Source organism: Balaenoptera physalus (assembly GCF_965194825.1).
Source record: "Balaenoptera physalus genome assembly, chromosome: 9".
NCBI lineage: Eukaryota > Metazoa > Chordata > Mammalia > Artiodactyla > Balaenopteridae > Balaenoptera > Balaenoptera physalus.
Genome location: NC_138888.1, coordinates 12,049,389 through 12,062,224, shown reverse-complemented (window position 1 = coordinate 12,062,224; position 12,836 = coordinate 12,049,389). Strand labels below are relative to the sequence as shown.

At 43.1% G+C, this 12,836-nt stretch overlaps 1 protein-coding gene and 1 long non-coding RNA gene across 8 annotated transcripts in view; one reads left to right on the top strand and one right to left on the bottom strand.

The window, feature by feature from the left end:
• The window catches only part of LOC309667022, a 398,987-nt gene that overhangs the window by 62,435 nt on the left and 323,716 nt on the right, over positions 1–12,836 (bottom strand). The gene's annotated exons all lie outside the window — the stretch shown is intronic.
• The window catches only part of TIAM2 (TIAM Rac1 associated GEF 2), a 262,449-nt gene that overhangs the window by 163,698 nt on the left and 85,915 nt on the right, over positions 1–12,836 (top strand). For all 7 annotated transcript variants that reach the window (XM_082474392.1, XM_082474395.1, XM_082474389.1 and 4 more), the window contains 2 exons: positions 4,323–4,495; positions 7,583–7,807. In XM_082474392.1, coding sequence (XP_082330518.1) covers positions 4,323–4,495; positions 7,583–7,807 — 398 coding nt within the window. The remainder of the gene's footprint in view (positions 1–4,322; positions 4,496–7,582; positions 7,808–12,836) is intronic.

Here is a 12,836-nt window from a genome sequence, read left to right as displayed (position 1 = left end):
GAACCTGGTGTGGTGCGCGAAGTCAAACCTCATTAGCGGCCACGACCCTTCCTTGTCATGGGAGAAGGCAGAAACAGAAATCACATCTGCACACAGCGAGTGTGAAAGGCCCGGAGCTGTCTGTGGCGCTCCCCATATTTAGAAATTGTGAGCTTTGGGGAGCTGGCATCAATTGATAATTACCCAGAAGCCCCTCTGGGAAAGGTGCACCCGTGAAGGCATCTCATCTCCTTTCCCTAGCAAACTGGAGGGTTTATAAAACCCAAGACCCAGCATCCCACACGGATGCAGTCCTCTTTTCCAGCTTCTGGATTTGGATCCTTGTGATACCTTGTGGCTGAGGAAGGCAAAGCGCTTACCCAGTTTGGGTGTACTGGGGAGGCGGGGTTTTCTACTGGATGACGGAAGAGATTTGGAAGGTTGGAATTATGGGTCAAATCCAGCAAGATAACATTTTGAAGGGATAAGTGATGCTTTAAGGTTTAATAATCAAAGAGCTACCCAAGTACAGGATAGGGAGGTATAGCCGCAAAGTATTACAAGTGAAAAAGATTTGAGGGTTTGATTGGCAGGCCATTCAGAATGGGTTTCCGCTGTGATGAGGCTAAAATGAAAGTAAATATGATTTAAAGAGCACGCATGGTTGTTGGCTACATCATTAGAGGTGTCATGTCGTCTGCAGCTCCATCATTCCCCCCTGCCTCTGCCCTGGTCAGAGTTGGCCGTTTCTCTCCTCAGGGGCAGGATATTGCAGGAGACTTGTTCATAGATGAGCCAGTGGGTCTTGTAAAAGTTCCAGCTGAAGAGGGGAGTGAAAAATGTCCCCTCAGGGGAATGAGCGTCTGGAATTGTTTGTGACTCAAAGCCTGAAGCTGCATCCCATTCGGGCGGTATTTAGAATGGGTGCACTGTATTCTAGAATGTGTCATGCATAGGATGTGTCAGTCTTGTAGAAGAGACACTGAATTTATTCTGGTTCATCTGAGGTTGGGACAGGACTAATAACTGGAAGACAAGCTGATTGTGAATTAATGTAAAAAATACAACAGAAAAAAAAAAAACCAAACCCACTGCCTTCCTGAGTTCCCTGCTACTGGAGACATTTGTGCAACGCCAGAGTGTTGCAGGCTTCCTGGGGGAAGTTCAGGCAGGGATCACTTAAGTTTGGAAGAGGGCATCTCCAAGACCCTGTCTTCCATCCTGGCAGCTAGCCGGGGAACTTCTGGTTGCTGACTTCGGGGGCAGGGATGGTCCTGACTTGTCTCTGACGATTGTAAGATCCACAGTCCTTGCTGGGCCCTTGCTGGTTAAACACTTGAAGACCCGTGGATAAAGGGTGCTTTGTAGGGGTAAAGCACACATCCCTTTGTTTCCTTTGCAGCCAAGGAAAGGCATGGGATAGAGATGTTGTTTTCCCAGCATAACCTTTTCCATGTGGTTTTCTACACCTCTTTCCTCTGGGAATTCAATATGTTGAATTCAACTTTCTTGGCTTAGAATCCAAGTTGTAATATTTGGACTTAACTCTTTGGTTTAATCGTAGTTAAAAACATATATGCGTATATATATACACACATGTACATTTAAGCAGAATTTTTAAATTATCCTTGGAGTTTCTATGTAACTAAAGTAGAAACAGTGTTTTTCAGAGACAGCGGCTATCAGCCAACCATCTGGTTGCCCACCTACATTGAATGTATAGGTATGCTAAGGGCGCAAATGTTTTTTAGGGTTCGGAGGATGTAATAAATTTTGAACAAGGGTAATTCTGCTTTCCATCTGTATTTTCCAATGAGTGGATTTTCGTGCGGTTCACAGGGAACTTCCTGGGCAGAACAGTTGGCAAGGGGGTTAAAGCTGTCCCTCAAAACACACAATACATAACCAAGGTCAGGAGGGGTGTTCATAAAGGAAGTTTAAGATGCTGGTCATTCTGCCTGTGACAGGGAAGGACGGATGAGTGTGGGTTGAGAAGGTGGATTTGAAGGGAGACCGAGACTAATTTCTCTCCTTTCACCGGTGATATTTCTAGTAATACAGCCTCTTCTCTTCTTGTGCTTCCGGGGCTGTTCTGATCTGTTTTCTCTTTTTGCTTCCACTGACAACTGCCCAGGCTGACACCAGCTCCTGGTGGGTGGGCTGGGCAGGGCTGACGGCCACAGCATTGGGGGGTGGGGTGGGCACAGGAGGCTCTGCTGACATGGGCGTGCAGCCCCTTTCCATCAGCCTCATTGCCCCCGCGTCAGAGGTGCAGATTAAGTTAAACTCGATGTAATAGATTTACGACTGATTTCCTGTTCCTTAAATTCGATAGCAACAAAATTCTGCAAATTGTTTGACATACTGGCCTGGTTCTAAAGCGAAATGTCCTGTTTTGGTTTCACGCTTTCACGGGAGAGCTGCATTCTGTCAGGGTGGGGCGTTGGGGGCTGTTAGGGCTGGCAGTGTTCTGGCATCTGCCCAAGATTGCGTTCATTTCCTCTAGATGCCGCGATTCAAACCACCGCCCCTGGGAGCTCAGTGTTAGGGGCGCTGGGAGGTGAACATTAACCCTTTGGAAAGAATTTGGAGTTGGGTGGAGCTGGTGTTGCTCTGTTGTCCTCGGGTCCCATGGTCATGGGATGTCGCACAGGCTTTTCCTGATGGAAAGATTTGGGGATTGTTTCTAAGTCCGTTAGTGGCTGGAAGAAAAGACAGGCTCGGACCTGCCGCAGTAGCTCTGGCCATAAACCTCTTGCTCCTTTCCCTTGTTCTAAGAGGCTCTCACAGCTTCTGTGTTTGGGTGAGTTTTGATTGTGGGAGGAGAGATCGCTCAGTGCTTCTTGAGATCAGAAAGTACCATGGAGGGAGAAAGTGCTGTCTTGAGCTAGGGTCCTGCATTTTTTTTCTCCTGGCTTCTGTGCTCCGCTGGGCTCCATTATATAAATTTGTTCGTCCAAATTAAGATCTGTTTTCAAGGGAAGAAGTGAAACTGGTAAGAATGAGATAGTTTTCAAAACATGTAGACTTTTATGAATGAAGACTCATAATGTAGTAGGGTAGAGCAGCCATGAAGTGGACCCCATCCATTTACAGTGCAGGGGAAAGCAGGTTACTGCTTCATTAACTGTCGGTGTGAAAAGTATTGGGTTGGCCAAAAGGTTCATTTGGGTTTTTCCGTAACATCTTATGGGAAAACCGGAATGAACTTTTCGGCCAGCCCAATATTTTCAAAGCAAGGGATGGTGCCCGTATCATGATGGTACCATATCATTCATCAGCACATGAGAAGTGCTCAAAAATGTTGATTGGTTGAAGGTTTTAAGGGATATTCAACAAGTAAACATACTTGTGAGCATTTTAGAATTTGCTTAAAAATTACGTCTCATTAGAAAGCATTCCTATCGAATTATCAAAACAGACCCCTAGTAACTTCTGCCTACAATATCTTATTAGCTTATTAGGGGAAAGCTATGTACCTGAAAGCATATGTAGTGGCACTTTAGGGTAATATTTTAAAATACAGGGACATGTAGTTTCATTTTCCTCTCAGTCTAAATTAGCAAGATTGTAGTAATATTTCCTATCACTGTGAGATAAGAGAATATATTAAAATTAAGTTATTCTATGTGGCATTTGGAGAATAAACTGGGTACTTTCTCACAAATGGCAAAGTGTGGCCCAGGTGAACTCAGTTTCTTGTGACCCCACACTGTAAGTGTAGAAGTTCGCTCAATGAATATGGGGTTTTCTTCTGTCTCCTGCATTTAGGTCTCCTAAGAAGTGTGGTGCTGTGGTTATGAAGGAGGGCTCTGCGGCCAGGGTGCCTGGGTTCAGATTCTGCTCCACTGCAGTCCAGCTATGGGACCTGCAAAGTGGTGTAAACTCTCAGGCTTTCCATCTGTAAAATGGGACTAATAACTGTGCCTGCCTTCTAAGGCTGCTTTGGGCACCAAATAAACCAGAGCATGTGAAATACTTAGAAGAATTTCTGACACAGAGTAAGCAACAATAAATGCTTGGTATTGTTATTACCATTATTACCTCTACAAGAAACATCTCATTTTCATCTGGGTTGATGCTAACACAACTAGGCATAATTTGGATACCAAAATTTCCTTTTGTGATAAATAATCTCATTCAGTCATTTTCTTTTCTTTTCTTTTCTTTTCTCTTTTCTCTTCTCTTCTTTTCTTTCTCTCTCTCTCCCTTTCTTTTCCTCCCTCCTTCCCTTCCCCTTCCTTCCCTCCTTCCTTCTGTCTGTCCGCATCCTTTACTTCTCATTCCTTTCCTAGGTAGATCCTCAGGACATGTGATAAGGACAGTACTTCTCTCTTCCACAGGATGCGCCCTGCTGTTTTATGAGACCTACGGGAAGAATGCCACGGATCCGAGGAGTGCCCCTCGGTGTGCCCTGTTTGCAGAAGACAGCATAGTGCAGGCCGTCCCAGAGCATCCCAAGAAGGAAAATGTCTTCTGCCTCAGCAACTCCTTTGGAGATGTCTACCTTTTCCAGGTACTGCCGAGCTTTCTTTTTTTTACTTTTTATTTGTTATCTATTTTATACATATCAGTGTACACATGTCAATCCCAGTCTCCCAGTTCATTCCCCACCCCCACCCCTCCCCCCGCTTTCCCCCCTTGGTGTCCGTACATTTGTTCTCTACATCTGTGTCTCAATTTCCACCCTGCAAACCGGTTCATTTGTACCATTTTTCTAGGTTCCACATATATACATTAATATACGATATTTGTTTTTCTCTTTTTTTAAAAAAATAAATTTATTTATTTTTGGCTGTGTTGGGTCTTCGTTGCTGCGTGTGGGCTTTCTTTAGTTGCGGCGAGCGGGGGCTACTCTTCGTTGTGGTGCGCGGGCTTCTCATTGCGGTGGCTTCTTGTTGCAGAGCACGGGCTCTAGGCGCACGGGCTTTGGTAGTTGTGGCTCGCAGGCTCTAGAGCGCAGGCTCAGTAGTTGTGGCGCACGGGCTTAGTTTAGTTGCTTCGCGGCATGTGGGATCTTCCTGGACCAGGGCTCAAACCCGTGTCCCCTGTATTGGCAGGCGGATTCTTAACCACTGCGCCACCAGGGAAGTCCTGTTTTTCTCTTTCTGACTTACTTCACTCTGTATGACAGTCTGTAGATCCAACCACGTCTCTACAAATGACCCAATTTTGTTCCTTTTTATGGCTGAGTAATAGTCCATTGTATATATGTACCACATCTTCTTTATCCATTTGTCTGTCAATGGGCATTTAGGTTGCTTCCATGACCTGACTATTGTAAATAGTGCTGCAGTGAACATTGGGGTGCATGTGTCTTTTTGAATTATTGTTTTCTCTGGGTATATGCCCAATAGTGGGATTGCTGGGTTATATGGTAATTCTATTTTTAGTTTCTTAAGGAAACTCCATACTGTTCTCCATAGTGGCTGTATCAATTTACATTCCCACCAACAGTGCAAGAGGGTTCCCTTTTCTCCACACCCTCTCCAGCATTTGTTGTTTGTAGATTTTCTATGATGCCCATCTGCTGAGCTTTCTAAATGGAGGGTGGAGGCGATGGCTTGTGTCCTGCTAGGATGAGAAGGACCAGAATTAGGAGGCACAGCTTAGCAATTTGAAATAGACTAAAAGCTGTCAGACTTTGGATTAAGGTTTAAGCAAGAGAATTGGCCTCTGCTGACTGCCAGGTGCCGCAGGGTCATTGCAAATGCAGTCATTCATCCAGCAAGCACTTCTTGGGTGCCCGCCCATGAAATGCCAGGCTGTAGCCCCTGGGCTGCTCTTCAGGATACAAAGAGAGAAAAATTACGATCCTGTTCTGGAGTAGTCCGTGATCTAGTGAGTACAAGATCCGAAGTTCCCAGAGTGGAAGTTTTTAAGTGAAAACCCAGAGAAAATGGACAGTAGAGGCTTAAGTTCTTCCCAAATCCCAGTGGAAGTGAAGAAGCTTTTCAGGAAAACCCTCATTGACAAATACTATAGGGTCTCATTACCCTGTGGAAGTGGTCTTAGGACGTTAAGATTCAGGTTATCTACTGCTATGATTCTTAGAATCTTTCTAGCAAAGGAGGGGTCAGGCTGAGGTGTGGGTCCTGGTTCTCTCGTTGAGTCTGCACATCATCTTGCAACACTTACTGAACTTCTCTGAGCTTCAGACCCTTCAACCCATAGGATAATAATAGCTTCTAGGATTGTTTTAAGGGTAAACAATATGATATGCATGTGTTAAGTGCTAAAGAAATTCTAACTATTATGACTGTTGTTATTATTAATTAACTCCAGAGAAGTGGGGGTGAGAGCCAGGAAGTGAAGTGTGCTTCTGAAATGCCTCCGAATCCAAACCCAGTACTGGGTGTAGACACAGCATGAGCTATCGATTCTACCTGGCTGGAAGCTTCATGGAAAACCTCCTAGGTCCTGGATTCAGGTCTCTGATGAACTTGGTCCTGGCTGCCCCCAGGGCCCCTGTAGAACAATATAGTTGTTTTGGACCCCTTTGATTCTAGATTCTTTGGAATCTAGAATTCTCTGAAGTGTTTTGGGCAGTAGGATTTCCCAGCACTAACCTGGTGAACGCCCTGGGCCCCTAGCCTATTGCTGTCCTCAACCTGACCTGACTGAAAAGAGTCAGGGCCTAAGATTTGATTTTCCTTCTTTTAACAGAAAGGTTTGCTTGAACTTTCTGTGATGCTTTAAAGCAAAGTAACAAACTGGTGTTCATATGAATTGTAGGAAAGGTAAATACATTGGATTAAATCTGCATGGATTTAGGGGCCAGTATGAAATGAATATTTTCTTTTGTGCTTCAGGAAACATATCCTCAGTTTTTAAGAAATTTTCCCAGTAGTTCCCATTGTACGATCCCACAGGTCATTGGAGGATTAATCTCGTGGTGTGAACGTGTGTGGTGATTTCTGGGCATCAGGGGAAACTGAACGTGCGTTTCAGCCTGCTGAGAATCATACATCTTTGCCCATTCTGCTTTGTTCAGACTTTCTTTACTGTTTTTAAAATAAAATATTCTTATATGAAAATACTATATGGTCATTGTGTCTGAAGGTACTGAAGGGTAGAAAAAGAAAACCAACCGCTATCCATATTCCCAATATTCACAGATGACTATTTTAATATTATTGTGTCCTCCCCGAAATGTTCTTTTATTGTTATTTTTCATAATCGAGTCCATACCATAGATGAAATTTCATATCCAGGCTTCAAAATGTAACATTTTAGCCCTAATATCTTCTCATCCTGTTAAAATTATGACGATAAACGGCTTTTTAGAGAGCGGCATGATGTACACTGCATGGATATACCCTGGTTTTCTTATCACTCCCCTGTTGCTGGTGTACAGCTTGATCCTATCAGCAGTCTGTCTTCCCGTTCTGTCTGGGGCCATGTGACACCCTCGATGTTCTCACGGGCCCTGTGGAGTAAAGGAAGCCTGTGGACCTGTGTTGAGTGTGTGTTTTTAAAATTACACAGTTTTTATGGAGTGAAGGTACTTTGGGGTTTTACATATTCAAGCCCAGCCTGCCGCTTTGGAGAACACTTTCGTGGTGAAACAATTCCAAGTTGCTTTTTTCCCCCCCGTGTTTAGGCCACCAGCCAGACGGATCTGGAGAACTGGGTCACTGCCATCCACTCGGCCTGCGCGTCCCTTTTCGCCAAGAAGCACGGCAAGGAGGACACGGTTCGGCTGCTGAAGAACCAGACCAGGAACCTCGTTCAGAAGATAGATATGGATAGCAAGATGAAGAAGATGGCAGAGTTACAGCTGTCCGTGGTGAGCGACCCGAAGAACAGGAAAGCCATAGAAAACCAGGTACATCTACAGGGGTTTCCTCCCATTGCTTACGTCACTCCGGGCAAACTCAGACGGGGGAGCTGGTTCCCACACCTCTGCGGGGAGTGGCTTCTGTGGCTTTTTGGTTCACGTACTTAATGGCTGGACTTCTGTCGTATGAGGGATGGGATGCGCTTTGCAACCTTTGGTGGCTGTATGTGTACACTGGAACATTTTGTGACCAAATCTTGTTCCCTCGTGTTGAGTAGCTCCTTGCCTGGATGATTCTCTCATACATGGGCACTTTCAGAACAAAATTTATATGATAAAACTATTGGAAGATTAGACACGTGCGATTCTAATACAGAAGATGGCTGTGAAAGAGTAGTTTGGTATAATACAGCTGTTCCTGTGTCTGTGGATTAGAAAAAAAACCACTGATTTTTTGGTTTGTTTTTTCTGTGTATAACAGATAAGGTGCTAAGGAAGATGCTTTCTTTGGCCTGTCTCCACATTCACATAATAATTAAACACCTTCTTCCTATGCTGTTTGCATTTTAGAGGAGAGGGAGAAGCTTAGTTTCTATTTTCCTTTACTCAGACAGCCTGAGCACTTACACAAGTGTCGGTGAAATTTCTAGCACCCCTCTCTTCATTCAGTTTCCCTGGGAAACACACTGAGGTAGAGATTTGCATGTGAGGAGTTTTATTAGGACCGTTCTCAGGAGTTAAGGGAGTGAGGGAGCAGGATTAAGGAGGGACTCATTGAATTGTGTTGAGCTGATCCTACAGGGGGCTTGGGAGCTGGGGTGGCCATTCAGAATTGCTTGCTTCCAGTGAGGCATGCCGTGTCATGCCATGTCTACTGGTCAAAGCAGCTGCCTTCAGAGGAAGTGGGTTCCCATTCTTGCGCCATGAGCAGCTAAGGGAAAGAATGCCTCTGTCTTGAAAGGGAGGTCTGGTGGTGCACAACAGTATCCACTACGTCCCTTCAAAATCAGTGTCAGATGATTTGGGAACTTGAAGAGGCATAGGGCGAAGATGGGTTGGCGTGTTCCTGAATTTTTCAGTCTTTTTACTTTGTAAATTATTATAGAGAGACCAGGTTCTTTAAAAAAATTCCATGGCAATACAACAATTTGGAAACCCCATCACAAAAGAATTTTCCTATAATAGCGTTTGACTTAAATCACAAACTAAACAGTACATTATCAATCTTCTATTTGTGTTTGAATATTTAACCTTGCTTAGAATTTTTTTTCTGCCTGCATATATATGAAGAACTTAGAAGGTGTAGAAAGAAATTTCTGGCTGTAAATAAGAAACTGATGAAAGGCATGCATTCAAATGATATATTTGTGTTACACTAAGAATTTGGGCTTTATCAGTTGGCAATAGTAAAATAACCAAGTAATTCCCATCTCTTGCCCCTTCATCAAGTATTTCTAAATGATGGCACAGTTGAGACAGATCTTCTGCTGATACCTGGATCCATCTTTGCTTCTCCTTTTCTGATATCCTGTGTCGTCTTTCTCCCTTCCCAATTCTTCCCTCTCGCTTATTTGTCCATCTTCAGATATCGACATGCCTAACAGATGCCTATAGCTTCAAAATATAAAAATAATTATAAAATATGGACCCTGTTTCTAAAAAATGTATTATTTAGTTAGAAAGCAGGCCTCATAAACATGAAACTAAAGAATATTCCAGAATGGTATAAGTTAGTACCAACCAGCTTAGTCATCAAATGCTATGAGGCATCAGGGGTTGAGCTGTGATCTAGAGGAGATGGAGGAGACTTCCTGGAAGAATATGGCCTTAAAAAATTGGTAAGAGGTGTGTTGGTATGAAAGCTGATCCAGGCTGGGAGGAGAGTGGGGCGCATGGTGGGACAATTTGGAGGTATAGTTGACCCTTGAATAACACAAGGATTAGGGGCTCCAACCCTCCAGTGCATAACTTACAATAGTTGGCCCTCTGTATTCAGCCAACCACGATCGTGTGGTACTGTAGTATGTAGTATTTACTAAAAAAAAAATCTGCATATAAGCGGACCCGTGCAGTTCAAATCCTTACTGTTCAAGGGTCAACCGTAGGAGTAACAGTGGTTGCTTGAGGCTCCTGAGCACATGGGAGTAGAGGTATGGGCTAGGAAGTGATGAATAGCTGGTGGTTTGGTGGGACCGGTACTGGTGCAGCTTTTTCAGGGTCTTAAAAATAACCCTGGGATATAAGGTTTATTACAGCCTCTAGATCTAAGGGAGGAATATAGGTTTTTAAGTTGGGACGAAAATCGTGATGAATGCATTATCTTTGGAAGATTAATCTGGCAGTGGCTTGGCGGTGGTGATGCTGGTGAGGGCAAATTCAAGTAGGGAAAAGTGTGGGGTGGTGGAAGGGCCCTGATCTGGATGTGCAGTTATGAAGGCCTGGCCCAGAGTAACACAGCAGAAGTTTAACAATTTATATGGAAAATGTTTTTCAGAGTACATGATTTTCTATAATTTTATAGAATATTAAAGATAGTTTCCTGTGCTCCTGAATTGAAACAGAATATGCTATTTATTTCAGGAGTGCCAGCTAACAAACTGCAAGATAGTGTTTCCAAGGAACTGAAAGGGAAGTTGAAACTGCCAAGGAGAATAGAGGGGGTGGAAGGGTTTGGGGTTTTTTTTTTTTTTTTTTTCCACACACACACACTGTATTTTATTTTTACAAGAGATAAATAGACTGACACCAAGCATTGTACATGGATGACCACAACAAAAGCAACAATGATTGCAATTACCAAACATGAAACACACTCATACTGTGTCATAATATTGACCTTCAGTCCAGTAATCCTCCACTGTAACAGCTCCTTTACTTTGCAGTGAAAATTGATTTGTATATTCTTTGCCTCTGAGTCCTTGTGGGATTTTTTTTTTTTTAATTCAGACAGAAAGTCACAAAAATTATACTCATCCTCATCAGTTCACTCAGTCCCATGTAATTAATTTTTTTTTTCATCTTGATCTTTTGTTAGCACTTTTATGAGTTCATCAGTTTTTCATTAGAGTTCTGAAAATGCTTATTCATTCAGTTCAGCAGTACAGTCAGTTAACCAGCAACCTGTACTTGTCAGAGTCTTTTCCATGAATTTCTTGAAGATGAAACCCTTTTATAGGAACATATTTGCAAAACCATCAGAGTACACCCAGAACTGTCTGTAAATGACAAAAGACTTAAAAATGACCACGGTTAAAGATTTGATGAAAGTTCATAATAATGCAGTGGACAAGAAAATTAGTTATTTCTGAGATATACATTTTAAAGTAATAACTAGGATTATTACTTATAACATTGTACCAGAACATACAAGATTTTTAGAAATTTCATGTAATGTCTGAAACATTTATATTAACATATTTCCATACATATTTCTATACAAATACAAATATAAGATTTTTAGAAATTTCATGTAATGTCTGAAACACTTATATTAACATATTTCCATACAAATAACCCAATGAAAGTTTAGTATTAGTTGTTTTGTTTGTTTTTTTATACTGCAGGTGGGTTTGGGGGGTTTTGACAAGGACGCAGCTTCTGGGGACAGACACATCTCTGCCTTTGGTCTGCTTCGCCCAGAAGCCTCACCCTGTTCATGTCTGGGAAGAGGGCCAGTCTTGAGACAGGTCCCGACCGCGCAGCTTTCTGTCTGGGGCATGAAGCGATGTGATGCTCTGTCACATTTACACGACAAATCAAAAAGCTTGAGGAGAAGGAGAAATAGCTTTTCCTGCATTTTCTCTGTACTACGTCTCCCCTGGGGTCCTGAATTTCCAGGATCCAAAAGTCTGTCATCAGAGATGCAACTCATGGATTCAAGTGCCCCAATTAAAAATTTCATATTGGTTGTAGTGGGAAAAGGTATGGTTTTAACTTTTACTGGCTCTCTACAATTTAAATTCAAAGTCATACTTTAGTCCAATGGAGGGGATGCCCAACTGGGAGTTTTCAGGTCCTTGTGTGTTGTCAAATGTTTAGGTCCAGGGAGAGAGAAGGGAAATTGGGCAACACTGAGATGCTCCTGGCCTTTTTTTCCACCCCCTCCTTTTTCTTTCTCTCTTTATGGCCACAAGAAGTCCAAGCAAACATTTTTTAAAAGTTTAAATTTTCATTAAATGTAACTTTATTTCTTTTTTCATAGTTGGTAAATGCTTAATTTATGATGTCAAAAGTGGTGCTGTTCTCTCTTGGGAGGGGGGAATTACTTTCACATAAATCCCTACACAGATCCAAGGGTCTAGGGTGGTCGGTTGGCCTGAAGAGAAGCTTTTTTTAAATTAAATTAAATTAATTAATTATTTTAAGTTTTTGACTGCGTTGGGTCTTTGTTGCTGCGTGTGGGCTTTCTCTAGTTGCAGCGAGTGGAGGCTACTCTTTGTTGCGGTGTGCGGGCTTCTCATTGTGGTGGCTTCTGTTATTGTGGAGCATGGGCTCTAGGCGCGGGCTTCAGTAGTTGTGGCTCACGGGCTCAGTAGTTGTGGCTCACGGGCTCTAGAGCGCAGGCTCAGTAATTGTGGCTCACGGGCCTAGTTGCTCCGCAGCATGTGGGATCTTCCCAGGCCAGGGCTCAAACCCGTGTCCCCTGAACTGGCAGGCAGATTCTCAAGCACTGTGCCACCAGGGAAGTCCCAAGAGAAGCTTTTTTAAAGAAAGGGTAATTATTACTTGTGGCCCATTATGCATTCTTCGACAGAATCATTACATCAGTTATTTTAAGCACACTGTCCTAATACTGCTGATTTTTCATTTCACTTCTCCCCTCCCCCATCCCCCTTGCTCTCACCCCTTCCCATACTCCCCTCCCCTGCACACATTCACCTTCTCATATTACACTTCTGAATGTCTGGTAAGAAACAATTTGGGTTGATCTTTAGACATTCCACCTGAAAATATTCTCCTTACCATATTGGCAATTGTTAAGGTTGTAATTTATCTATGTTTTCCCAGAAGGCTTGCGGTGGGTAACATGAGTTATATTTGCTATACCCACTCTCCTTAACTCTTTTGCCAGATGGTT